Consider the following 27,841-nt stretch of genomic DNA (forward strand, 5'->3'; position numbering starts at 1 on the left):
GTGCGGGATTCTGAAGGGAGCTGCATTTGTCCTGAGCTTCTGGTGTCATGTTTGCAAAGCAAGTAGCAGCGATGAAAAAAGCTGAAATCAAAAGCAGTGTATTAAATTCTGCTTCTGTAATCACTTGCAAAAAATCAATTACCTCTGCTTTCAAATGCACCACTTTATACTGTTGTTGTCCTTTGGGTTTACCCTGCTGCTGGGGGATGTCATGTGCTTGCACATGGAGTGAAGCTGAGTACATTAGGCCTAATTTTGTTAAACTCACAATACAGCACACACCACCTGCTGGGCATTTTGAGTATGATAGGTGGCAAAAGTAAATGTTAAATGTATTTTTTTTTAAAAACAATGTTGTTGTTACTGCGGCTGAAAGTGATGACTTTGTATGTGCCCGGCCACAGTAATGTATCACAGTTAATGTAACATCACTTTACACAAACATCTTCGTCTTCATTTCGACAATCACAATGCATTTCTATCATGTAAGCTGTCAGAATCTCATGTTAGCTGTCTCTACAGCAGCATGTGGAGTTTATCTCTCAGTTGCTGAGAGGGTTGTAATCAGCAGACAAACAGCTTACACACCACACTGTGGAATGGGTGGAACTTAGAGTATGTAATATCATGTAAAAACACCACGCAAGCAAAGAGGCATCTTTATGCTACGCTCGGCTTCTCAAATGTGTGTCATGGACGTCTGTCTGCAATGATAGGACAAATCAATGAGGACTTCACATATAACCCAAGATTAGATATAGGTGTGTTTTATTGTATGTTTGTAAGATGAAGTAAATTGTGATTTGCCCATGATATGCAATTTTCTCAGTTAGATGCACTACAACTGTCAGGCGGAATTTATAAAGTGGCTATTTCACACGGAGCTAACCCACCACAATATCACATGACTTATGAATACACTTCCTGTTCCAGAACCGCAGTTCACATGACAACAACCTTATTGCCAATATCAGAGAGGATGTTACCTGAAAAAGGCAATGCACAGCATTTTCTCATATGCAATTCTGTAAGTAATCTTCTATAATGTATCATTGTTACACAAGCCATGGCTAGGCTGAGGACAAACATCATGATGGGTGGTCAAGCTTTGTCCTCTAATTATTCTCAAGAAGCATCCAGCTTTCAAGAGGAAGATGGCCAAATATGAAGACTGAGTACTGAGTACTGCAAGCACGGGTAGCATCATGTATAATGTGTGGCAATTAAGGTACCATACACAACAAAGAGGCTATTGGCCTGTCTTCGGGTAGTACAATCCCATAGTCATCTCCTCAGCAGCTGTAGAAGGCCTTTGAGTGTAAGCTGTACACTAAGCTTTGGTAAGACAGACACAAATCTACTGCAGCAAAGTTGAAAACTGACACTGAAAATCGGAAACATCCCTTGGTGATATGTTAAACTGCATCAGAAGGCGCTCTACCAGTTTCCATGACACACATTTATGAGGCAATCTAAAGGGGAGCTAAGGCACTAAAGTGTTGACATCACTGTAAGTTGTAGTCAGAGGTCGTACGGACGTGACATTTTCAACCAGAAGAGGTCAGTGAAATAGTGCTTTTCTGCTTGGTGTTAGGTTACTCTTTAAGCATGATGCTGAGACACTAGAGAGCAGCAGAGCAGCACTAAACAGACACTCTCTGACCCATATTATCTCCTCTAAATGCTGCACATATAATACATAGGTGTTCTTACTGTAAAGTGTCATATACTAAATATTTATATAGTAGACACAGCAGTCATTTAGTTCATTACACTTATTTTTCACTCTGTCTTAACTGTGTATGCCGTTTTCAGATTTGTGTTTATTTGAATGCGCCCTCCAGAGTCTGTTGATCACTTCCAATAAGTAACACAAAAACAATAAAATAAAAACGCAGCAACGTAACCAGAGCACAGGTAAAAACTATTTGCTCCTCTTCGCAAATTAACAACACCTGATACATGAATGACTGGAACTTAAATTACCTGGGTCCGGCCTGGGCCTTTACAACACAGTACAACACAACACGCCACCTGTGGCTCGGAGGAACACAATACAAATCAATACATGGCTCCTACAGGTCTTCAGAAAGAAGGAACTGAAGGTTTAGATAGAAAACAAAAAGATGTTAAACAAACGTTGATAACTTCTATGTCCATCTTTACACATTCTAGCCACATTGAGAAGTTTAAAGGAGAAGCACTTCACCCTATCACCAGGACACAGACTGTTAGACCAAAGGCTACGCCTCTCCCAAGTACCTATTGTTGCTTTACGTTGACAGAGTAGATGAATATTTAACAGGAGGAGGGAAAGTGGTAGGCATCAGATCACTAAGAAGAAAATAACACTCTCCACATCATGTGACCAGACTATCAATGGTCTGATGACAGACTAGATTGCCGCTCTTGATTGGCTGCCTATTTCTTTGTTGGCCCAATGTTGAGCTTTGAAATGAACTTTGAATGAAATACAAGTAGATGGTGCATGTCTACAGCTATATACAGATATAGACTGGATGTTTACAGGTCAGATGGGGTCGTGTGGTGAGTTGGATGCCTTTGAGAGAGATGCAGGCAGGGTGGAAATGTGTGTGGTCAGTACCATGGACAGCGAAAAGAAGCTTATCCAGGTGATCAGCGCGATGCGGTGGGAAATCAGAAAGCTGGAGCTGGAGAACATGGGCCTGAGGAGGACAGCTGGAGCTAATCTCCGAAAGAATGCAACGGTTCCCATCATGACAGCAGAATGCAGAGGTAGACTTGAATTGTTAATAGTATTTTAGTATTAGCACTATGTATTGAGTAATCCAGTAAAAGCAAGAACAAATAGAAGAAACTGCTTTTTTTAAATACTTGTATTGCTTAAAATTAATTATATATATATATATATAATAAAATTAAACACATAGTCCTATATATTAAATACATGTTTTGCAATTTTTTTATACATATATTGTATATTCCAAAAACCCAGTGCTACCAACAAAGTGAAACAAAGATGACAACATAAAATGAAAGTAGATGAAATAGTTAAATGTTTTTTAATCGCAGAAATACACACATTAGACTGTAAAATGTGCGTATGTGATAGGTAATTTGAGTTTTTGTGGCTTTATTGTACTCTAAAATAGGTTATTGGTTTATTATTCTGATAGCCTAATATGTAGTTATTCCCATAGACTGTTTGCTTTAATATCCTTAAATGTAAGTGTCTTTAATTGTTCATAAGAGTTCCGTGGACTCACCTATTTGTTGTTATTTTTTGTCTTTCTCTCATTCAGAGAGCGTCGTCATGACAGTGAGGAGATATTCGATCTTCCAGCCGTTGGTCCATCAACGGAAGTTGGACGATGCTAAAAGTGAGCGGTGGACTGGAAAACAGCAGAGATAAAAAAAATAAATAAAAAAAAATTAGCAATGGTGTCCAACTGTATCTGACACTATGTTTTCTGTTATAAAGAAAGTGCCAGCTCTTGAGGGATAGCCTAGCATTAACTCTATTTTGGCACCTGAGGCAAAATAGTGCATCACAGTCACAAAATAAAGTATTTTTTTCTGCCTCCGGTGCGTTCTTGTCAGTCTTTTTTTTTTTTTTTTTTTAAATGTTGAACCAGTTATTTTCCCGCTAAAAAGTTTTTAAATACTTACATCATGCAGTCGAAATATTAATATCAAATGTAATGCGAGTCAGTGTAACCGCTGTGATATAACGTTAACGTTAGCAGTTATCAACCTGTGGAATGCACCTGTCAGTGGAGTGACATTACTCTCGCGAGACCTCGGCGTTGCGCAGTGGAGTACAGCCGTCCGCCATCACTGCATACAAGCTAACATTAGCTCAAAACCACTGAGAAGAGAGCGAGTGACAACAACATAACAGACATACAGACCGACCTAATTCCCATAGGGGAGGTCACTGAGTTTCCCTGCCGCTTTCCTGGCGTAGAGAGCAAACTAGCAGCTGCCTTTCATGTAGTCTTTAAAAGTCAACTTAGAAACCAAAGTCGTTCTAACTAATCATGTCCAACCTCAAAGGCGGCACCAAGAAGGACACCAAGATGAGGATACGAGCCTTTCCTGTAAGTCTTTACCCGGCTCTGTGGGCGCTGAGACGCTAACTATGAGACTCGAGTACCGGGGATGACAGGTCTTTATGCTAGCAACTGCCTGCTAGCTAGCTGGTCAAACGAGAAAAACATGTCATTGTCCTGTAAAAACTGCTATTAGCTTGAGAAATGACCTGAAGAACATTCGCTACGTTAACAGTTCAGTTAATTTAACGTTAGCTCGCTTCTTGCTTTGAAAATGCTATCGACATGAGCTAATGTTAGCATATGTGAGGAAAGTTCCTTAGCGACACACTAGCAAGTAGTAGCTAGCCAAACAGCAGGCCTGATATGTTAGCTGACTTGACGCCAGCTAAGTTGCAGTCAGTCAGCAAGTATCATTACGCTATGGTAACGGCAAGCTCTTTTGGCTGTCGGTATTTCATTGCACAGCGTATTAAACGTATGCTGTTATAGGTGGCAATTAACACATTATCATGTAGTGTTAGCTTCAGAGCTAACGCAACTTCAGCCTAACAGGAGACTAACGTTACTGTAAACATGCTTTAGGTAACTTGAGTAACGTTAGTTAGCTCATGTTGTTGACAACCCAGCTCCCTACTACCAGTAGTGCTGTCACACAATTATTTCAGCAACACCCGCTGATCACTGATTTACATTTTCACCCACTCAGTTCATCTCCGTTATGAGTACAGATGTATTATATGCAGTTTCGTCGAAGTTAATAGCCCTTGCAACACCCTTACATTCCTTGTTGAGATTGTTAGTGTGAAACACAAATGATTTTTCTTCTGTTGGATATGCAGGTTTATGAGTGGGTGTCTGGCAGAATGAGTCAGTGAGCAGATGAGTGAGTGAATACAGCTAATCCTTTCTTAAATGTTGATCTTATATGCAAGTACAAGATCAGCCTATTAGTCCACAGTGTAGCCACTACCAGGTGGTTTTAGTCAATATAATCAGGCACTTGAATTAAGGGGGTAAAAGTAATTGATCGTATTACAGCTTTTGTTTTTCTAATAGCTATTGAGACATGCTCAGTCTGTAATCTGAAAATTCAGGTTATCTGTCAAGCGAGTTTCACTACATGCATCTATTTTCTTCTGATACTGGTTCTATTTATTACTAATTTGATACCAGTGCTGTCTATTCCCCAAATTCAAAATCTGTATACCTCATGCATGAAGCTAATCAGGATCATTTTAATGTAAAGTAAAACAAGGTCAAAAGCAGAGTTGGCAGGTCATTCAAATGATTGATTGTAAGTGATAGCTGAATTTTATAATGACATTGACAGATAAACTGTATTAAATGTGGATCAGTCACTGATCAGTCGCTGACACCCGATCCGCACAATATAGTTGGAATTGCCGCTGATAGATGCATCCCTACTTTCTTAGATTTATATGTTTGGCAGACAATCTAAAAGTCTTTCCTTCAGGTCAGGTTGTGATCGGGTTTTTGATTAGGTATACATGGAGCTACCCTAGCTTACCCTACCTTACTCCTACTACGGCTTAGCAAATCTCATGTCATGATAAAAAAAAAATGCTTTCCCTTTGTCAACCTTTTTTAACTGTATGCAAAAAGTATTTTACAGTGTTTTCAGTTTGAAAGATGAACACATCAGAGCAGGCTGGGAAAAAAGTACCGTTCACCAGTCAAATGCTGGTACAGTATGAAAGTGTCTGGTAGATTTCATACACAAAGTAAGGATTTACAATTGAGTGGCTGGTGGTCAACATTTATTTGTAAGTAGCTGTCAGATGTACACATTTTAAAAAATGAACTTTCCACCCTGCAAAGGTGGAAGAGTAGTTTGACATACTTCTCTACTGGTTTCCTACCTTCTCTCCATTCTCTGTACAGATTTGGAGGTACAATTTGGGAGTAGTGTCAAAACCCAAGGACTTAATCTCTTGGTTTACTGACTTTATTCATTATGGACACTCCGATAAATACATTTGTCATTTGTTTTTTGATTTGTGTCACAACCTTAATAATACCACGTGGGGCTATATCTAATTTTCTCCTGGCTACTTCCTTGATTGGTTGTTTATGGCTCCATTTCTGCCACATGATTGAATGAGGAATTCTGTTAAGACTACACAACTATAAAATAGTGATTTGATCTTCATCGGTTAACCAAAGCTCAAAACCGGTTGCTCTTATATGCTTGCAAAGTTATCTGACAGCAGAATAATCCAGGGATCACTTGGCTTTACTAGCATTGTATGAGAGAGAATTGCAAGTAACGCAAATGCGGCATATCTACTGCATATTGCTGCTGCACTTTAATGTCCAAGCTTTACTGTTAAAACCATCAATATGTCTGCTGTATGTGTGGCAAGGTAGGAATTGCTTTCTTAGTGTGAAAGTGAGTGTGTGTGTGTTTGCATTGCAAAGAATAATCTTTGACATTAAGGTGGTCATCTGCTTATACTGCGTGGAAATAATGAAGAATACACATCTCTCACGTAAACACGCTTACATCGTTCTGTCCCTCCTAGATGACAATGGATGAGAAGTATGTGAACAACATCTGGGACCTTCTAAAGAATGCCATCCAGGAGATACAGAGGAAGAACAACAGTGGGCTAAGCTTTGAGGAGCTGTACAGGAATGCCTACACCATGGTGCTCCACAAGCATGGGGAGAAGCTCTACACAGGCCTGAGGGAAGTTGTCACCGAGCATCTCATCAACAAAGTAAAAAAATATTTTCATCTCTAATGCAGCTCTTTCTTTGAAAATTAACAGAACATAAGAAATAAAATAAATGTGAGTGATATTTCATTTCTATTGTGTCACTTAAGTTTCCATTCTTCAGGCTACAGTCAGAATTGTCTCTTGTTGGTAAACTAAGATGTGTTTAACAGCGAAGTGTGTGCTTGAAGGATGTGTAATTATTTTGTTGCAAAATAAACAACTTTGGAAATTACATGTCTAGACAGCGACCAGGTCCATAACAGTTATGAACTCGTCTCTCTCCTCTTTAAATCATTTCATTTTGTCCTTATGACCTGATGTTTATCATTCACACCAGAGACAACTTGATGAGACCTCAATTTTGTCTGTGTATTTTCAGGTACGGGAAGATGTCCTTAACTCTCTAAATAATAACTTTCTGCAAACGCTGAATCAGGCCTGGAATGACCATCAGACTGCCATGGTTATGATCAGAGACATCCTCATGTACATGGTAAGTTGGCTGTTGTGCTCTCCTTATGGGGTTGTAGATGAATTACTGTACAGATTTTATTTTTTATTTTTTTATTTTTTAAGTATTTTTTGGGGCTTTTACTGCCTTTATGATAGAGACAGCTGAAGATAGACAGGAAGGGGGATAGAGACAGGGGATGACACGCAGCAAAGGGCCGCAAGTTGGATTCGAACCCTGGGCCACTGCAGCAAAGGCTCAGCCTCGGTACATGGTCACCAGCTCTACCCACTGAGCTAACCGGGCACCCCTGTACAGAGATTTTTACCACTTCACAATGCAGTGGTGGTGGCCTGGGATATTGTTTCTGTTTGCCGGAAAAGGCCAGAAGTTCTGTGTTGCTCCCATGGGCTCTGTTGCCTCTGCAAGTGGATTATGGTGCTTGTTCCCTGTCATGAATGATTTTGTGCTTTTGAAGAAATGGCCTTTTGTTCCAACTCTGGCCAACCTTCACCTACATTCTCCTCTGGACTTTGATTGTGTAAGGTGCTGTTTTATTTGTGGGCCTAACAATAAGCCTCTGTTGTTGTATTTATTTGTTTAGTCAGAAAACTGGCAGGACTAGTTAATTTACTTTAGCCAGCAGCTAAAGTCCAAAATGTTCGTGTGGTTGTGTGCGAGTGAGTGAGCCCTTGAGATTGGGCACAAGTGTAGGCTAAACAATGGTAGTCAGCACAGAGACTACACAACTCTCCTGGGGTTCTTTTGTTCTTTGCTCTCCTTTGTCCTGGCCTTACCCTGGCCAGTTGGCTTTCTGTTATTTAACTACAGCAGACTCTTTACGTCTGTGCAGTGAGAGCAGGGTGCTGCCGGTGTTACTTGCCTGGTGACCTCTAGAGGAGAGCCAGTCACATGCAGCAGGTGTATTAACATTGTTGGAAGTCACTGCCAGTTTTAGGCCCTGGCCTAGAGACATTATTTATAGTTGGCAATTGTATTTTATATTGTATTTCACACACTAGTGATTCATTTTAGTGCTGTCTGTAGAATGTATTTGGTTTCTATGTTTCTTAAATTTAAGCCCCTGTTAACTGCTGTGGTTTATGTCTTTTTAAATAATAATCTAATAAATGAAACTTGTTTACTGTAATTACGAAAAAGGGAGAGGCTTCAGGAAGCCAAACCCAATAAGCTCATAAATATAGGCTGTTGGAAATTGGAAAATGGCAAGACTAAAAGTAAGAGCTCTTTCACACAACATGACATGATCCTACGCGATATCCCAGAAATCTGTGATCTAGGAACCACCTCCTCTAATTCGCACTAGGTAATATTTGTCATCCTGGACGTTTGTAATGCCAAATGTTGTTACCGAGTGTCATGATAAATATTTTATCACCTACATCACCCTCAAATGTTTATGCTTTCTGGAAGGGGACACCTACCAGTCATTTATTGTGGCACTCTAATGGCCTTATAAAAGCTTTGCAACCTGTCAGTACAATGTATAATGAAATCTGGCATATACAGCCCTTATAAAAAGTACTTTGCACCACATTGAATCACAGTGGCTGTAGCTCCACCATTATAAAATGCTTGACATGTCCAAGGGAAGTGGGATAAATACCTTTTACATAAATACTGTATACAGTAGTTTTACATGTGCTTCTAAAGTTTAATTTCATTTGTCAGCATGTATACATTTATATGAATGTAATTGAGTAAGTTTGGACTATAGTACTTCTTTCCATACATAGTGTGTCTTTTCACCCCATTCTGTCTGGTCTCCCAGGACCGCGTCTATGTTCAACAAAACAATGTGGAGAATGTGTACAACCTCGGCCTCATCATATTCAGGGACCAGGTTGTACGCTACGGCTGCATTCGAGACCACCTACGACAGACGTTACTGGACATGATTGCTCGTGAGAGGAAGGGAGAGGTTGTAGACAGGTATGCTGGAGTACTACTTCACTGCTTAATCTAAAGGATTACTGTGATGTCCCATATATTGGCTGAATTAGAAAATTGGCTCACATTCTGCAAGTTTCTTAGATATCTGTCTTGATCTTATATGTTTTCACCTTTATTCACAGACAGGCATTTACTTTTTGTTGCTTATTTTTTAATAGATCTTATTATTGCAATGTGTTATTTTGAAAATGAAAACATGGGCTTTTTAATAATTGCTGATATGGAATCTTTTCTCTATCATTTATTGTAGGGGGGCCATCAGAAACGCCTGCCAGATGCTGATGATTCTTGGCCTGGATGGCCGTTCTGTATATGAGGAGGACTTTGAGGGCCCTTTCTTAGATATGTCAGCGGAATTCTTCCAGGTAAGTTTTTGGGAGGTTCTTGGGTGTGTCTATATATATACACACTGAAAATCTTTGAAATAAAACACAATATCTGCTCTTTCAGATGGAGAGCCAAAAGTTCCTAGCAGAAAACAGTGCCAGTGTCTATATTAAGAAGGTAGAGGCCAGAATCAATGAAGAGATTGAGCGAGTCATGCACTGCCTGGACAAGACTACGGAGGAGCCCATTGTCAAGGTGGTGGAAAGGGAGCTCATTTCTAAACACATGAAGACCATTGTTGAGATGGAGAACTCTGGCCTCGTCCATATGCTCAAGAACGGCAAGACAGAAGGTAAAAGCTTTGCCTAATTGATTTCTCTCTTTCCAGTTATTATGGTTTTGAAATAAAATGAATTTCAGAGCCACCAATTTGTTATATTTTTTGTCAGCCTTTGTTACTCATTATTTTTCCCACCATGTCTCCCTCTCAGACCTCGCATGCATGTACAAGCTGTTCAGTCGTGTGCCAAATGGCCTGAAAACGATGTGCGAGTGCATGAGCTCTTACTTGAGGGAGCAAGGTAAAGCTCTGGTGTCAGAAGAAGGAGAGGGCAAGAACCCTGTCGACTATATTCAGGTATGCTGGTTGAGCAATGAGTCCAAAAACACAATCTCGTGTCTCAAGACTTAGACATTTGGAGAGCCTTGCTTGATATTGTAAGTGTGAGAGAAATGTGTCGTATAGATTATGTCACCTCTTTGCAATTGCATCTTTAACAGGGCCTGCTAGACCTGAAGACACGATTTGATCGTTTCCTTCTTGAGTCCTTCAACAATGACAGACTCTTCAAACAAACCATAGCAGGAGACTTTGAGTATTTCCTTAACCTCAACTCCCGCTCACCAGAGTACCTATCACTCTTTATTGATGACAAGCTTAAGAAGGGTGTCAAAGGGGTAAGAAGGTTATTTTCTCTTCAGAAAATATTTTTTACATTTTCATGATCTGCAAGAGGTTTTATTTATTTATCTATTTTTTGCATGTCCTGTACTTAACCACTTTCTTTTTCTCCCTGTCTCGTTGACCAGTTGACAGAACAGGAGGTGGAGTCGATCCTTGACAAGGCCATGGTGTTATTCAGGTTTATGCAGGAGAAAGATGTGTTTGAAAGGTACTATAAGCAGCATTTGGGCCGCAGGCTGCTCAGCAACAAGAGTGTCTCAGACGACTCAGAGAAGAACATGATCTCTAAGCTCAAGGTAAAAGAGTGAGAAGCTTCTTGATTAGAGTTCGTAAACATCCTCGATACTGCCTAAAAGGCAATATATTGGCGAATATGCGTGTCTGTGCACTAATCGAATACCGCGTGATTTATTAGCCCCAAAACAGGACCCTGCTACTTCCCAGCAGTGTCCTGTTTGCCTCCCCCTGGAAAAAATGGTATTGGAACATTCTGGATACAGATGTGTATACATATGCCTTGTACTGTTCCTCTTTGTTTCTTCTTCTCTGCTCATGTTGCCCTGCCGTCACCCTGTCACCATAAATCTGTCTTTCTCCCTCACAGACAGAATGTGGCTGTCAGTTTACGTCAAAACTGGAAGGGATGTTCAGAGATATGAGCATCTCCAACACTACCATGGATGAGTTCAGGCAACACATACAAACTACGTCGGTAAGACAGTCAGCGCCATTTAAGAAAGACTAAACTATTAATAAGACATATTAAACAGATGTTTTCCACTAGATTGGGAGTGAGTCTGTTAAAATGCTACTGAGTATAAACTTCTATACATCTCTTTAAGGCATCTCTAAGTGGTGTGGACCTCACAGTAAGAGTCCTCACTACTGGCTACTGGCCTACACAGTCAGCAACACCTAAATGCACCATCCCCCCAGCTCCCAGACACGCCTTTGAAGTCTTTAGAAGGTAATGCTCTCAAATTCACTCAGATGTTTTACTGTACATACGAAGGCTCAGTGTTGTTCTGTGGGGTTTCTAAAGAACTCGGTCCTGGCTTTTATTTTCCAGGTTTTACCTCGCTAAGCACAGTGGTAGACAGCTCACACTGCAACACCACATGGGCGGGGCAGACCTAAACGCAACTTTCTACGGAACTATTAAAAAGGTAGACCCAAAAATTTCTTTTTTTTATCGTAAGCCACATAATTCAGTATACAATGGTATTATCATTTATAAATTCACCTTCCCTTCTACCTAATCTGCAGGAGGATGGTTCAGAAGTAGGTGTGGGAGGTGCTCAGGTAACAGGTTCTAACACCCGGAAGCACATACTGCAGGTCTCCACCTTCCAGATGACCATCCTCATGCTCTTCAATAACAGAGAGAAGTGCACTTTTGAGGTGGGGGCACAGTGAAGCACCATTATCTATATTAATCTTACTCATTCTTTGTTGTCTTTGTAGAGGTTTGTTGTTTTTTACAACCTTATTTCCCCGTTTGTCCCCATGTATAGGAGATCCAGCAGGAAACAGATATTCCTGAGAGGGAGTTAGTGCGAGCGTTGCAGTCTTTGGCCTGTGGGAAGCCGACACAGAGAGTTCTCACCAAGGAACCAAAGTCCAAAGAGATTGAGAGCGGCCACGTGTTTACAGTCAATGATCAGTTTACTTCTAAACTGCACAGAGTCAAAATACAGACAGGTGAGGAAAGTTTGTGTACAACATATACTGTCGCTACAAAGAGCTCAAGTCTCACCTCACATCTGGGCCAGTTGTCCACTACTGTCTGTTGCATAATGTATTTGTGGTTACAAGGGTTCATTTCTCCTAATATAAAACAGTGCCTTGAGAGATTTCCTACATTTTCTCTTTAAACCTCATCTTGTCCCTGTATCCTACTTTCCCAGTTGCTGCTAAACAAGGGGAATCAGACCCCGAAAGGAAAGAGACGCGGCAGAAAGTGGATGATGACAGGAAGCATGAGATTGAGGCAGCCATTGTCCGAATCATGAAGTCAAGGAAGAAGATGCAGCACAACGTCCTGGTGGCAGAGGTAAGGAACCCATATGGAAATACAAATTATGTCTTGCTTGAACAATGGACAATTTTATCCAGTCATTTTCCATCTTCTTTACTTTTTGATCCCATAATTTCATAATATTATATTGTGCGTGAGATGTCCTGCAGAGAAATGTAACTTAAAAGGTGTTGTTTTCTGTTTTTCTTCCACTTTGTGTCTTCAGGTAACTCAGCAGCTCCGGGCACGTTTTCTTCCCAGCCCTGTGGTAATCAAAAAGCGTATAGAAGGACTAATAGAAAGAGAATACTTGGCAAGAACGCCAGAAGACCGTAAAGTGTACACCTACGTTGCATAGAAGATGAACTGTGGATGACGAGAGGAAGAGACTGGACGAGGAGGATGGGATTTGTTTGTTTTCTTTGGACTGTTGTTACGCATGGACTGGAAGTTTCTTTTAAAGACAAATGCTGGGAACCTGATTCATCGTCCCTTACAAAAACACAGTAAACACACGTAAATGGGGAATAAAATGTTGCCGCAGAAAAAAAAATCCATCAAAACTTGTAGATGATTTTTAAATCAGGCCCAGTCTTCCTATTCCCTGTGAGTTTTAACATGGATGGATCCAGCTTCAAGCTTTTCACTGTTTTACCCTTGTAGAGATCAAACTTGCAAAGAATCCCTTGGGAAAAATGTGAATGCACCACATTATTTTTTTGTTTCAATACTGTATAAAAATAATAAAATTATTAAAAACAGCAAATGTGGATTGTTACAAAACAAAAATAAAAATAATGAGTATTGATGCGCTGTAGTTTTTCCCAGAAATACTTAGCTCATCTTCTACATTTGACTCTTACAAATTTACCTCCATCCTTTCAAATTGCAGTCAGTATGAAAGCAGGACTATTATATAAAGGGAATTGGTATTACTTTCATTAGACTGAGCTTTTAATGAGCCACTATAATTACCACTTAATGAAATGTCTAACCACTTCAGAGGTGGAGCAGTATGTACTACATATCTAATATGTGAGCACTGCAGACCACTGCAAACACTGATACACTTCTCCACGTGTGAGCCTCAAGTCAAAAATCAAAATCACATCCAGCAGACAACCCAATGAAACCCCTTTTATCATCTAGATAATAGACGGGCATATTGTTTCACATGCATTTGCTAATTGCTTCTGAGATATTCAATCCAAATAAATTTAGTCTTTAAATCAATAGTCCAGAAATAAATCCAGTGACACTCAGCCATGCACTGTCCTGAAAATATGTGTCTTTACAATTAATGGATAGAATGAAGAGCTAAATTAGACAAGGCAGAATATGACAAATGTGCCAGCTGTTTCAGTAATAGATCTTTAATGGGTCAACAACATACCATGTAACATTAAATTACAATTCAGACAAATTGAGGTCTGGAAGGACTGTTAAGCTCTGCATCAGGTTGCGACTGAATGACTCCGGCCAGAGTCTCCAGTTGAGCCATGAAACTCTGAATCTCTTCAGCAGAACTGCGAGTCCAGGCCAAAGGTAGGTGGGCAGGAACAGGACTACGATCTACAACATAAAACAGTCACTGTCAGAACGAGTGATTCCACATGATCATGATGACTGAATTCCACTATGGAGATAGAAAAAGAAATGAGAGTAACATCTCTGTATGTGTAGTGAAAGAACTTGTCAGGCTTTGTGATGCTCACCTTGAAAGAACGTCCCGCTGCTTGTTCTGGCAGCAGCTCTCGACAAAGCCAACCACACAACAGTGTCAGCTCCTTGCTCGACACTGCGCAGCCTCTCCCCCATCATATGGTGGAACTGAGGCATTGATGTAGACACAGCTGGACATAAATCAGCCAGAGTTTGTTAGCAAAAGGTTTCTATTACGGACCGATTAAGAATAATCAGGAATGATCTGCAGGTTCAGTCAAAGGTGCATTTTCAAAAGTAGGTCCTCACTGAACTTTATATAAAATAAAAATAAAAATATCCCCTTTAAATCGTTTAGATGCTCATAATAATCTAATGAATGCTCAATTCATTTCAACACTTCATTTATTTAAAATATGAAAATTTGTCTAAATAAATAAAGTCTCATCCTGTGCTCACAGCTTAAGATCACAGCTATTAGGTAAATACTTGTTTAGATATGAAGGCTGATGTTTACATAACTGTTTATGGTCACAGAATTTGTGTGTTTTGGACTTGAATTCTGATGCATTTTCAAAGCAATGAAATAGATTTAGATGGTGGACAGCCATTTTGTTTTGTTTTTGAAAAGGAAAACCATTCACTGATCCTTTTTTATTATTACTATGAAACTGTCGCCTGTAGAGAACTTGTAAACTCACATCACTCCCAGCAGTAGTTAGTGTCTGGTGAGTTTTGGTTTGGTTACTTTTAAATGAATTTTCAAAGTTTTGATCTTTAAACATTTGCTATAGCACCACCATCAGGAGAATTGTCAGTATACCATTTGATGGACAGGATGGATGTGCAATTGCAGTGTGTGTGTGTGTGCCATTTTCGGTTCATTGACATGTGCAGCAACAATAGCTTTCCCTCTGGGAGAGTTGTATAATGAGTCAGTACCTGGTGTGTCTACCCAGCCTGGATGCATTGAAGAAAAGTGAATGACTGGGTTGGCTTTGGCCCACTGTTGTGTCAGCACCACCTGCTGTCTCTGAGAGGGAACAGCACATAGTTACCTCCACAGCATTCACTACCTCTGTAAGTACCTGTTCTCTCGCCATTACTATTTTATGTCTTTTTTCCTCTGTTCCCCATTATACAGACAAATCCAAACCCTGAGAGACAGACAAAGTTGAGAAATATTAATACGTAAAAGTAGAAATACTACAGTGTTAAAGTACTCTGTTACAAGTAAAGGTCCCGCAAGATACATAGAAAAACATCTCTGCACACCACACACGCTGTTTGTGATGTTTCAGTTTGCTCTCAAATTAACTTCTAGTTTTATAGTTTTTGGATGTTGCTTAAGATTTAATGGCATTACTGTATTGAATCATTTTTGCATTTTTCTAGTGACATATGCTTTGAGTGGTTGAAACTGGATGAAACTGATTGGACAACTGAATGATTGAGGCAGCTCCTATATGTGCTTCTATATTAACAGTATATGAAAGTGTTGCCATGCTGCCCATATACAGACCAAAATGTCGTAAATAATGAAATATTTTTTCAGCTGTAAGCGAGAGTGTGCAGGAGTTTTTCTCATTGTTAACAAGTGGAAGTCATGCATTCAAAATCTGCAAAAGTTAAAAAAAAATATATTCATTATGATCTTTATGGTGGGGCGAGTGGTAGCTTTACCTATGATAATATATTATCATTTATTATTAGATTTATATTTTGTATTAATAATATTAATCTAAAGCTATGAAATAAATGTAGTTGAGTACAAAGTAGAAGATTTTCCTCCTAAATGTAGGTGTAGAAGTATAAAGTAAAAGTGGAAATATTCAAGTACAAGTAAGTCCAATCTGTACTTAAGTACAGCACTTAAAGAGTAAATGTATTTAGTTACATTCCACCATTGTTTGGTTTATAACCTGAATTACTACCTTGTTCTGGGCATAGACCATGACACCATCAAAGTAGCCCCTCTCTGACTGCAAGTCATCTACTCTGAGTTTCTGGACCAGCATTCCTCCTGAGGACACAATGATCTAACAGTCAGGGAGAAAAGAGGCACAGTGTGCTTAGACAACAGCCACTACAGCATGGACAGAAGTAGCATTATGCTGTCCACATGATGCAGATGAACACTGAGTTTGTGTGTATCTGAGTGTGTGTGTGTGTGTGTGTGTGTCTGTGTCTGTGTCTGTGTGTGTGTGTGTGTGTGTGTGTGTGTGTGTGTGTGTGTGTGTGTGTGTGTGTGTGTGTGTGTGTGTGTGTGTTCATACCACCCTGGGATCCCGGCTCTTCTGGAGAAGCGGTATGAGACTCTGGGTGAGGATGTACACCCCTAAAGAGATGGAGTCACAAATGTTAAAACTGTTATCTGTGCAGCAGCATGGCGCTGTTCGGCCATCAGAAGGAGGTCTCACCCATAGTGTTGGTGGCAAAGCTCTTTTCCAGTCCCTCGGCATTGAGCTCCCTCTTGCGCACCATACACCCTGCATTGTTTATCTATCATGAAAAAAAGATTGAAAAGTCAGACCTGTCAGATCAAATCAATCTGATCTGAGTTGTGATGAAGATTAAAGGAAAGAGACAATGCCTACCAACACATTCAAGGATGGATACTGCTTCTTGAAGGCCTCTGCAAACTCCCAGACTTTGAGTGTCTCTGACATGTCCACAATATGGATGTGTACCTCCTACAATAACCAGATAGGTATCAGTCTCACTCACACAAATCATGGGATTTGTCACTTCTTTTTCCATTAAATGTTAGGCATGCTCAAGGCAAACAAAACTCACCGTATTCCCAGACTCATTGACAATGTCCATCCGGGCCTCTTCTGCTTTCTCTTTGTTCCTACACACCATGTGGACTGTCCCACCTCGGGAGCAAAAACAACTTTATTTTATATCAATATAAAGTGCACAACATAGAACATACCTCTCCGGCATTTACCTTTCTTGGCTATAGCCATGGCTGTGGCTCTGCCAATGCCACTGTTGGCTCCAGTGATCATAAAAGACCTCCCCACAACGGACACATTCAGGTCTTGGGGGTCAAAGCCTTTAGATGCTGCCTCATATCCCTTCCTAAAGGCAACCAAAAACCAGCATCACAAGATTGACAATCTGCAATATTTCTCCACATTTTAGCTTTGGTTGAGTCAGGTGATGTGAATGTTACCCTCAAGGCACATCAGCTGTCAATGGAACTATTGTAATTGTACATAAAGGCCAGTTTGTGTGGTGATGTGTGCCATACAGTGACCAGACCTTTGATATTCCTATGTTTAGCAGTCTTTGAGCTTAAATAAATATTATATATAATATAAATAAGAATACATTTTACAGACCAATAAATACCACATTCAGACAGACAGAACAATTTAGACGATACACACACTGACTGAAATTCCCAGAGCATCCCCTGAGAGCAGTTTCTTTAACATCTCTGTATGAGCACCAGAGTAAGAAGTGATGACTGACCTTGTATATTGGTGGATTCCATTCAAAAACCAGACAGCATTTCGGTACAGAGACATGTCATCGACTGAATAACAATCCCCAAACAGTGCAACAGCTTGCCAGTCCCCTCGTCAACCACTGTGACGGACCAGTATCACATGAAAGCAGGCAGAGAGGGAACACTTGCTGCTCTCTGCCGACGCAGCATGGGTATAACACTTTTTAGACACCCTAACGGTCAAGTGATTTTAGTTAAACTTTTATCTGCTCATTCATTAAAATGCTTCGTGCACGTCACGTGGTCGCTGTGTAAAAGGTTGTGACGGGCTGCTGGCAGGGTGAGTCTCTGTAACACAAAAAACTACAATAACCAATCCAGATGGTTGTGAGATGTGGTGACGCGTCCGGCAGGCACCGCTCACCCCCTACACAGGCGGCCAGGTGGGCGGAGTTAACCAACTTTGACACTGGCTCTTGGGTGGACGACGGGTAGACGGACAGATATGTGCTCAGACGGACAAGTTGACCCTTTGTGAGGGTTGTACTTCTTTTTTTTTTTTTTCTTATCTTTTGGTGTTTATAGTTCTTGGCGTCAAAAAAATGGTAAGTGTTTGTTTTCTACGCTGTAAGATAGCGTCAGCCTCCCGCGACCGTTCACCTGTCGCACCTGTTGTCGCTGACAGGTAGCTAAAGCTAGAAACTACACCTCTGCACCACTTCCTCTCACACCGAGGCCTCATTCTTTTTGTCAGGCCGCCCAGCAGAAGCTGTTTTCGGTTTGTCATGGGAGTTTTCATGTCCGTTTTATTTTATTTCAAGCGACAGGCGGAAGTAAGGTGAGTTTCCTCAACCGGTCCCCTCAGCAGAACAGGTTTCGTCACTTTGCGTCGAGTACGTCCTGCCCCGGTGGCAGTTGAGTGCTTTCCATAATAATTTGCTTATGGCTGACACAGGGGATGCACACTGGGATACCAGTACTTATTACTGGTCGGTTTTTTTTTTTTTTTTGGGGGGGGTTAGTGTGTTTGAACAGTGAACCAGCTGCATTTTAGAGCTGATGTGTGGGTTTGTGAGGGTTGAAGGGGATTTTTGCCAATTAATTGAAATATTATCGAAATCGCAATAAGTGCGATATCCAAATCGCAGAAGCTTTAGTTTTTTGATAGAGGTCGACTTTGTAACTAGACAGCTTTATAATGAAGTACTAGTGCTGCAGAGATGCTCTGACCTACACATCTTGTTCTCTAGATGTAAGAACATAATATTATGTTTGCTTATACTGATTTTGAATTTAATTTAACATTTTTAATTGTGATACAAAAATGATCATTCCCACTAATCCTTAATCACATCGCAATCCCATTATCTGTCCACATGAATGCAATATTGTTTCATTATCATATTCTGCAGCCCTAATTTCTGCACAGATCTTGAAGTCAAGTCAGTTTTCTTTTAGCCCTTAAATCCTAAATTTCACTTAGAGGTGACACCCACCGAACACCCTCTGTCTTATAATTTAATGACAAACTCCACAAAGAGACAATCTGTTCACCCCTGTAGCCTCCCTTCTTACATCCACAATCAGAGGAAGGCGTAAAGGAAACCGTGTGTCATTGCGGTTCCGATAGAGGTGTGGGGACAATTAATTTCCACTTTGATATGCAGCCAAGTCCATTTCCAGTGCTAAGAAATATCCGAAAACCCTTTGCTCTCTTGAAGACTGGAAAGAAACCTCTTCCTCAATCGTGTGTTGACCTTCACAATCCTGCCCGTCAGTCATTTTTTCCCCCCTTTAGTGGTATGTTTGGTCAGTGGAGTTACTCTTTAATGAGCCATGACACCGGTGAACCACTCGTCTGACCCTTTGTGTTAGAGGGTAGTTAATAATGTCCTCTGCAGTAATGTGGACATGTGTGTTTGTGTTGGTTGATACAAGTCCTCTCCCTCAGTTTGTGCCACTCTGATCTTGCTGGTGTTTTTGTGTGTGGTTAGATGCGCTTCCTGCTGCTCTTCAGCCGCCAGGGCAAGCTACGTCTGCAGAAGTGGTTCACGCCCATATCAGAACGTGAGAAGAAGAAGATCATCAGGGACATGACCTCCATGGTGTTGGCACGGCAACCACGTTCCTGTAACTTCCTGCACTGGAAAGACCTGAAGATTATTTACAAGAGGTGGGCTACATGTTACACAGTCTCTATTCTTCTCATAGTTACACCTGCTGTGTATGTAATTTATAACTCCTCTATATATTTATATCAGCTGGAAATAGTCACTGTGTCACCTTTTCCTCAGGTATGCAAGCTTGTATTTCTGCCTGGCCATAGAGAACCAGGAGAATGAGCTGCTAGCCCTGGAGGTTATTCATCGCTATGTGGAGCTGCTGGACAAATACTTTGGCAATGTATTTTATTGTGTTTCCCTCTTTTTTAAAAAAAATTCAATATGCAACTGTAGCCTGAAGTGTAACTGTTGACGCATGATTGTAGCTAAGCAATGCACAACAATAACCCATAATTACCTGCTGCTAATGGCCGATGCCAATAAGATAACTGATAATTTCACACTTTTGTGTTTTAAAAATAAGTTTATAACCAGTAGTTTATGTGCACCTGAGGACAATAAAGGCAATGGAACTATTGATGTAGTGAGCAAAGATAGATAGATGCTTCAATATTCCGTAGCTCTGATCCAACCACATCTGAAAACTGGACAAAACAAAGAACAGTTCAGTAAATGTTCATTTATTTTTTTCTATTTGGGTACAAAAGAACTTCATAAATATACTCTTGCTTTCATAGGGCATTCATACATACATACATACATACATACATACATATCAAATGTTTTGCATAGGAATCCAACATAGATTTTTATTACTGACCAATAATTTATCTGCCCTGATACATGCTCTATATATTAACTGTCAAACTACACTTTAAGGATGACGTCAAACAGCAGTTTTAATATCAAAATGTCTTCTTTTATAATAATCACCATCATACTTCCTCTCAGGTGTGTGAGCTGGACATAATCTTTAACTTTGAGAAGGCCTATTTTATCCTGGACGAGTTTCTAATGGGAGGCGAAATACAAGAAACCTCCAAACAGATGGTGAATCGCTCCATTGAAGCCTCAGACATGTTACAGGAGGTGAGATGCACTGGAACACTTTCTCATACACATACACATCACAGCACGAATGTGGCTTGGCTCTATTCTCTGAGTATGTAACATGTGTTGCATGACTCGACATAATCAAAGAAACAGTGACATGTTTTAAATGTGGTTTTCGAGTTGTTAATGTATTTTTTAAATCTCGGCTGTGAGATACTTAGAAACGTCCTGAATTCTTTTTTTTTTTAATATATATTTGAATGAATCAACACATCAATGCTGTATAATCAAGCTCCAATATGGAAACTTGTGTCAGTGGGAAGTAGTTGGTGTCATAATGAATTAACAGTGGTGCTGCTGAGTCCCTGGTGTGCCTTGTGTGTTTTGTCGTAGCAAATAGGCTTGTGGATATTGCTCCTTTTTTTTTAATATAGATTTGTGTTTGTGTTGCTGTTTTCCTTACCCCTCTGTCTGTCTGTGTGTGTATCTCTCTCTCTCTCTCCGCCAGTGTTATTGCGAGTGAGAGACAGATTTTCCTGGAACGCGCCGTAGGTTTAGTGTTTGGCTCATGCTTCCTGCTCTCCCTGTAGGTTCATGGCTCTGTGTGGTACAGTAGTTAACTGGGTGTGTGCTCTGTGCTTCTGAGTAGGGCTGACTAACACGTTTTAATCTAGAGTTGGATTGTGTGCAGTGTAGCCTCCCATTCATTTTGACCATTATCGCTTCAGGATGACAACAGTGATTGGTATGAGGTGGAGCTGTTTGGATGACCTTGAATATGGACAGAAAGGTTAGATGTTCTGCTTGTGTTAGTTACCTACCTTGTGTTGGTGTGCTCAGCATTCAATAGCAGGTGATGTGTAGATGTGTGTCTGTGAACATTAAATGTATTATAATGCATTTTAACAAGCCTTACAACCAGAATTTTGCTCTTTTATGCCTTTTTTTTACAGACCATGGAGGAGTATATGAGCAAACCTGCATTTTAACCCCATGAGGAAAAAAGGATAACATGGGGAGGAATATAGGAACCAACACTACTGTATGTGAGTCAAAGAAGTTTCTGAATATGAAAATGGGATTAAGTTTGATCCTGTTGAACATTTTCAAAAGAAGAAATGGTCATGTTGAAAGCCTGCTTGCCTTCTGCCTGAAGCATTGCTGCAATGTAACTTCTTTTGAGAGTGAGTTTATTGTTTGTTCATAGTCATGTGCTCAATTGAAGGAGGTCGGGAGGGTTTTATTTACATGCTGTCAATAAATTCCTATGAAGTAGTAAAGGGGATTGGGGTAATGAAATCATAACCATGGAGTGATTTTAGATTTATAAGTCATTTGTATTTAAATCATTTATTAATATATTGGAAGTGAATGGTTTCATTTTGTAAACGCCACGGATTGATTTAGAAAAAAATGTACTACTCTCCAGTCTATAGTTCAAAAAACAATTTTGAATGTGACTGATGACAAATGTCTTACTGTTTTGAATCTGTATACGGTAACCTCTTACATGTGTTTGGGACCAAGACTTTACAATGAGCTGTGTGTAGTGTGGGTGTGAGTATCACTGCTTTTTATAATGTGCAATTTATGATGTTTGAGCTTATGATTAAAATATGTATTTTGATAAAAAAAAAAAAGTATCCTTTTGGTAATCATTCTTACAATAATTGTATATTTGATGGTTTCGTTTGATTTCACCAAACCCCAGTTTAGTGTTTACTAACATGATTAGTAAATTCTGGCTGGCTATAGTATATGGTGGGATTTTTAATAAGGCAACACAACTCAGCAAGAAGAAAAATAATACCGCTGATGCTTTAATTCATCTGTGATTCATCACACATTATTGAACATGTACAAAATGGTTTAAAAATGAGCATACATAGCACAACCACTGGTAGGCCAACAATACAGAGCTTCGCAGTATGAAAGGGTTGGAAGGCAGGCGACGGTCTGATATTTAGACTTGGAAATAATTACCCATAATAATAACATTAAATCCACTTACCCTGAATATATCAAGAGTCACAACAACACTCGTTCTCAGCCCAGCACACTGCCCTAACGAAAACTCCCTATAATATTCCTATAGTACTCCTGTCATTATACTGTACGCTTGTTTTAAAGGCCCAGTCAGCATTATACTTTAGCATTTACAGATATATTCACATGTGTAATTGAAGAGTTTGACATAGATGAAAAATAAGCATTTTTACCATTACTCAGTTGATTATAATTGAAAATAGAGGCCTGTTTTATGCTGTTTACAAACACCATTAATGTAAACAAATCTTGAACAACATCACAAAACTTTAATAACTTGGAATTCATTCATATTATTCAGTGTTTTTATTGGCAATTTGAGAGTGACAGGTGTTTTGAGGATGCCTTTTTTTTTTCATTCGTGCAAGGGTTGCACCTTTAATCTCCTATAATAACACTATAATATTTGTATAATGTTCTTGCAGCAAGTAGGGACTAGTGTTTCTTTTGAAAAATGTACCTGTTAGACTTCTATAGTTCATTTTCGTTAGGGTGATATTAGTACTAATACCAGCTATAGTTCATATAATAGAAATTTGTAAACTAGATCACGTCCACCAAACTTTATTTTTGAGACAGTATAAATACTATATTCATAATTTCGTGCGTCTTGCAGGACATCAGGCTACATCCCAGCCACTGTTTTTTCACGGTGCTCCTTCTCCTCTTCCTCCTTTACGGTCTGTGGAGCCGAGGTCTTGGGCGTTATCTCCTCTTTTCCCTGCATCTCTGTGGGCATAACGTTCTCCTCTGTGGCCACTTCGGTTTCCCTCTTGGCTACTGGCCTCTTTTCAGTGTCCGCTTGCCCCAAGTAGTCCTTCAGGGCCCGCTCGTACAGCTCGTAGGGGAACTGCCCCTTCAGCTGCGCCTGGGTGTCCCGCTTGGTGATGGTGTTGGGGTACTCTGTGAGGATTTTAGCCGCCAGGTAGGTGGTCACCTCGTCTTCCACGTCGCCATCGCCGTCATCTTCATCATCAGCACCGCCATCGGCCTGACGTTTCAGGGGCATTTTGTTGAGCTCGGATAAAAAGAGGTTCTCCCTGCGCCCGGCGGGTTGAGGGATCTTAACCGGACCTGGATTTGCAGCGGGGATGGACGCCACTGGGATCCTGTCCGAGGAGGAGGAGGAGGTCTTCAGGGGTCTCTGCACCACGGGATACTCGTTACTGATAGTCTCCACGCCGATGATGTCTAAAAAGTCCTCTCGGTCCATGTCTTCCGGGGCGGGCTTGTTCTTGACAGGCAGTCTGCGGCTGAAGTACCTGATCTTGGGGGTCTGGCCGGTCGTGTAGCGAGCTGAGGAATGGGGATCGCGGTGGAGCTTCCTGAGTTCCTCCGTGAGCAGCATATCGATAAGGTCCTGGGGAGGGACGTGGAGCTTCAGGGAGAGCTCCAGCAACTCCTTCACTGTCCGAGGGTCCACGATGGAGGGGCGGATCAGTCTCTTTCTCTGCTCTCCGGTCTTATCCCTCCTCTGCGTCTGGTCGCTCATCTCCAGGACCTTCAACAGGTAGTAATCTACCAGCTTGGTGTCATCATTGGCATCCTCCTGGTTCTGGCTCGCCCTGCGTTGCATCTCCTCCCTCTCTGCTGCTTCCTCCTGCTCACCGAGCGCCCTCTCCATTTCTTCGTGGCTCCTGTTGACCATCTCCTCCGTCTCCTCCCTCTCCTCCATGGGGACCCACTCCTCTCCTCCGGCGACATCCTCGTAGGCCTGGTTTCTCAGGCTGAATCCGCCCTCCTCGTCGTCGTCATCGTCCCCGAACACGTCTCTCTTCTGGCCGCCCACCGTGGGCATCCTCCCGAGCTCTTCGAAGATGGAGCGTAAGTTGGCAAGGCTCTGGGGTGTGTACTGCTCGTCCAGGTCCTCCGTGGCCCGCTTGGAAGCGTCCGTGTTCTCCTCATCCTCAAACATCAGGGGGTATTTTTTGTGGGGTCTGGGGAAATTGCCGTAGTCTGACGGTGCGCTCTCGGGGACTTCAGTGTCTTTGGTGCGGTGCCTGTGCGTGCGGCGGTCGTTCCTGGGCGCCGATACGGGGCTGAGCTTTGCCTCTTTCCCGGCCTGATCCTGGAGAGACTTGAGCAGGGTTTTCATCAGCTGCTCAGCGGTAATGTCCTGCCTCTGCATGGCGGGGGAGGGCTGACGCTCCCCGGGACTCTCGTCCTGCTGCGAGGCGAGCTGAAGCAGGACCCTGAACTTGTCCACTTCGTCGTAATCCGCGGGTTCGGGTCGCCCCCCGTTCCGCTGCTTCAGGTTCTCAATGTACTCCAGGGCTTTGATCATGTCGGAGCTGGGTGGGTAGGCAGCCGGCTGCCCCTCGCTCTCCCCGCCTCGGAGCCTGTAGTGGCGGGGGAGAGACGCAGCCTGCACGGCGCATCCGTGGAGAACGAAGGCGAGCAGGACCACGGCTCCCCCCGTGGGCAACTTGTGGTGGAAATGCAGCATTATAGGCTATTTATTACCTGCAAATCAAGAGAATATAAAATGTTAGTGAAGCAATTTTATAAAAAGAAATCAACCAAGTCGAGGATTTCTATCTTGAATAACATTTCTTTTGGACAACTTACTCGAAAGCAACGAGCAGAGGCGTGAGCCAGTCTGTTTTGATCTGGGAATTATGAATGCCTATCAGGGAGTTACGCTCCGCAAATTGAATGATACGATGCTGCGCGTGAGGAGATACATTCACATCACTAGATGAGTCACTCCCCGCGTTGTTATTGGCAACCTCAACATCTCATTTCCTCCGAACAACATAAACCTTCATTAAAAAAGCCTTTCCTTCCTCGTTATTTCACCATAGAAACAACCCATTGTGTAATCCCCCATTGTTGAGGATGCGTTTCACCACGCTGATAACCATTCTTACATAAATATGCGAAAAACGAATGTTAAAAAAAAAACCGACTGTCCTCCAATCTAAGACACTGGGGTATTTATTTGAACAAAAAAATAATGAAACCATATACAAAAAATAAAATAAAACAATGTTTGGCTTACCTTTGGCAATAAAGCTCAGACAGCAGTGAAGGTGTATGGCATCTCCTCAGGAGCGGTGCTGTTCTCTTCTGTTTTCAGCACTTGGACAGCTCCCCTCGTTATATGAGGCAACACCTGACCACCACGTCATCACACAACACACGCAATAGCCGGTCCTAAAAATCCATATAAATGATTCAGGTTTATCATATGGCATACTAAAAGACCTCGCTGTATTAAAAATAGTTCTCCGTGCTGTCTGTTGCTCAGCACCGCTCGGTAAAAAGCTGTTGACTGCAAAAGATCTTTAAAAAGTCTGGAAGCAGATGTGTTGATTATGTGAATATACATATATATATATATATGTGTGTGTTTATGAGTCTTCACCTTGCATGAATAGGCTGTATTTTATCACAAGGATTTTAATTCAGAGGGACACTGTCCAAAATGTTCATTAATGCATCATATGGATGTAAACAGCAACTTTTAAGTGCCATTTTTATGAGATCATGTCATCTTAAAAATGTGTTCCTCGTGTACCAAAAAAAAAATAAAAATACACGTTTTCTTTCATACTGATACTGGATGATATTGATAATGATGTCACAAAAAAACGTTTAATGTTTTAGGTGTAAAACAGTATTCAGTTATAGCCTACAATCTCCTCCATCGTGGGAGATGAAGAGTTAAACCCTCTAGCGATGACTCACAGGCTAAAACCACCGCGGAGATGCTGTCGCAGTTGAGCCCCCCCCCTTCTCGCTCTCTCTCTCTCTCTCCTCTGACGGAGACGGTGATAAACACCCTCCTGTCGGCTGGGGGCCAAAGCTCTGGCATTCCGCAGGTCGACAAGATAAAGGGGCTACAGCACGGCAGCTGCCGATAAAAGGTCAGGGACGGGTGGTGACAAAGTTTATGCTGAGATCAAAAACCTTTAAACACCTAAAGCACTCCTTTCACCATGCATCATCCGGTGCACATGTGTGCTTATCATCATTATCATCATCATATATTTACTTTAACACTTGCTGTAGCCTATAAGCTGAAGAGCAAACATACATCTCGCCAAAATAAAAGCACGGACTCAGTCACATTTAGACACCGTGTTTATTCCCTTTTTGATGTAATTTCCCTGTAGAAAGGTGAAAACGCTGGGGGGAGGCATCAGTACGTAGATCCACATGCTTAGCTGAGGCCAAATCATGCTTTTAAAGTAATACAAATATTTACATTTCATTTAATAGTCACATTCTAGTACTGTTGAATGATTTTAGTCTTTATTGGTGTCTCCCTACAAGCCCGCCACTCAATGTCCACTATGGCCACTCAAAAACATTAGGCAGGTTTTATGCTCCAGCAACATCTCAAGTCTCCTTTATACCCTCTAAAGTGATTTCGCTCAATGCCCTCTGACACCCCATAGACATAAGTGCTCTTCCATTTCAGCCCTGCTCTGACTGTCTCACTGCCCCCTAAATTGCATTGCACATCTAATTGCAATCCAATGTGCTCCTATTTGTTCTATGTTGTGATCCGTTCACAACCATTAGAACCAGTAAAAGAAATAAAATTACCCATTTAATCTTTTCACTTTACGCTCGGTGCCAAGCGCAAGCTGTCATCAAATAGAGGCGACAACAACGTTGGAGGTGCTTTTTATTTGAATGTGCCATCAGCTGCTCTCCAGAGCTGAAGGAGCTGCAGAGAGCCTCCTGACGTTTAAAAAACACATTCATCTGCCTGGCTGCTGCTGTGTGCTGGCTTGTTTAAGTTCCTCTCTCTCTTGTGTGTGTGTGTGTGTGTGTGTGTGTGTGTGTGTGTGTGTGTGTGTGTGTGTGTGTGTGTGTGTGTGTGTGTGTGTGTGTGTGTGTGTGTGTGTGTGTGTGTGTGTGTGTGTGTGTGTGTGTGTGTGTGTGCGCACGTGCACAAGAGAGGGAGGAAAAGGGGGGAAAAAAACTGAATCACAAATCAAAAGACTGATAGAGAGATATTGTTTATAAGATGTGTTGTGTAATCTCACAGCATCACTCCTCTGACATCAAACCTCTCCATTCAGAAATAGCCTC

At 41.3% G+C, this 27,841-nt stretch overlaps 5 protein-coding genes and 1 long non-coding RNA gene across 7 annotated transcripts in view; 3 read left to right on the forward strand and 3 right to left on the reverse strand.

The window, feature by feature from the left end:
* Positions 1-3,372, reverse strand: part of LOC127367077 (muscleblind-like protein 1) — a 47,591-nt gene extending 44,219 nt beyond the window's left edge. The window contains exon 1 of the mRNA XM_051406649.1: positions 3,249-3,372. The gene's annotated coding sequence lies outside the window, so the exon portion shown is untranslated. The remainder of the gene's footprint in view (positions 1-3,248) is intronic.
* Positions 1,573-3,563, forward strand: LOC127367243 (uncharacterized). The gene is made up of 2 exons (XR_007885454.1): positions 1,573-2,757; positions 3,285-3,563. It is a non-coding gene; the product is annotated as an uncharacterized LOC127367243 (long non-coding RNA).
* A 221-nt stretch (positions 3,564-3,784) lies between these two features.
* LOC127367058 (cullin-3) lies at positions 3,785-13,317 on the forward strand. Its single transcript, XM_051406584.1, has 16 exons — positions 3,785-4,082; positions 6,581-6,778; positions 7,158-7,271; positions 9,022-9,182; positions 9,454-9,568; positions 9,654-9,882; positions 10,022-10,167; positions 10,311-10,487; positions 10,620-10,790; positions 11,099-11,206; positions 11,337-11,461; positions 11,564-11,660; positions 11,761-11,895; positions 12,009-12,195; positions 12,402-12,547; positions 12,738-13,317. The coding sequence occupies exons 1-16, from the start codon at positions 4,023-4,025 to the stop codon at positions 12,867-12,869; spliced, it is 2,301 nt and encodes a 766-aa protein (XP_051262544.1). The 5' UTR covers positions 3,785-4,022; the 3' UTR covers positions 12,870-13,317.
* A 551-nt stretch (positions 13,318-13,868) lies between these two features.
* On the reverse strand, positions 13,869-18,006 carry LOC127367209 (dehydrogenase/reductase SDR family member 12-like). Its single transcript, XM_051406881.1, has 10 exons — positions 17,657-18,006; positions 17,127-17,260; positions 16,970-17,052; positions 16,771-16,866; positions 16,594-16,675; positions 16,450-16,511; positions 16,108-16,212; positions 15,116-15,206; positions 14,227-14,364; positions 13,869-14,083 (listed from the first exon to the last, which is right to left on the reverse strand). Exons 1-10 carry the CDS (start codon positions 17,710-17,712, stop codon positions 13,926-13,928), a joined length of 1,005 nt encoding a protein of 334 aa, XP_051262841.1. The 5' UTR covers positions 17,713-18,006; the 3' UTR covers positions 13,869-13,925.
* Positions 18,007-18,062: 56 nt separating this feature from the next.
* Positions 18,063-22,392, forward strand: ap1s3b (adaptor related protein complex 1 subunit sigma 3b). Of its 2 annotated transcripts, XM_051406918.1 has the most exons (6): positions 18,063-18,238; positions 19,628-19,806; positions 19,928-20,036; positions 20,648-20,785; positions 21,478-21,539; positions 21,703-22,392. In XM_051406918.1, the coding sequence occupies exons 1-5, from the start codon at positions 18,236-18,238 to the stop codon at positions 21,517-21,519; spliced, it is 471 nt and encodes a 156-aa protein (XP_051262878.1). In that variant the 5' UTR covers positions 18,063-18,235; the 3' UTR covers positions 21,520-21,539; positions 21,703-22,392. The 2 variants fall into 2 exon arrangements, with proteins under 2 accessions (XP_051262878.1, XP_051262886.1); XM_051406926.1 differs by lacking the exon at positions 21,478-21,539 and having other exon boundaries at positions 18,064-18,238.
* Positions 22,393-22,545: 153 nt separating this feature from the next.
* On the reverse strand, positions 22,546-25,912 carry scg2b (secretogranin II b). Its single transcript, XM_051406597.1, has 2 exons — positions 25,797-25,912; positions 22,546-25,258 (listed from the first exon to the last, which is right to left on the reverse strand). Exon 2 carries the CDS (start codon positions 25,239-25,241, stop codon positions 23,421-23,423), a length of 1,821 nt encoding a protein of 606 aa, XP_051262557.1. The 5' UTR covers positions 25,242-25,258; positions 25,797-25,912; the 3' UTR covers positions 22,546-23,420.
* Positions 25,913-27,841: the final 1,929 nt, after the last annotated feature.

This window comes from Dicentrarchus labrax, unplaced genomic scaffold, assembly GCF_905237075.1.
Source record: "Dicentrarchus labrax unplaced genomic scaffold, dlabrax2021, whole genome shotgun sequence".
NCBI lineage: Eukaryota > Metazoa > Chordata > Actinopteri > Moronidae > Dicentrarchus > Dicentrarchus labrax.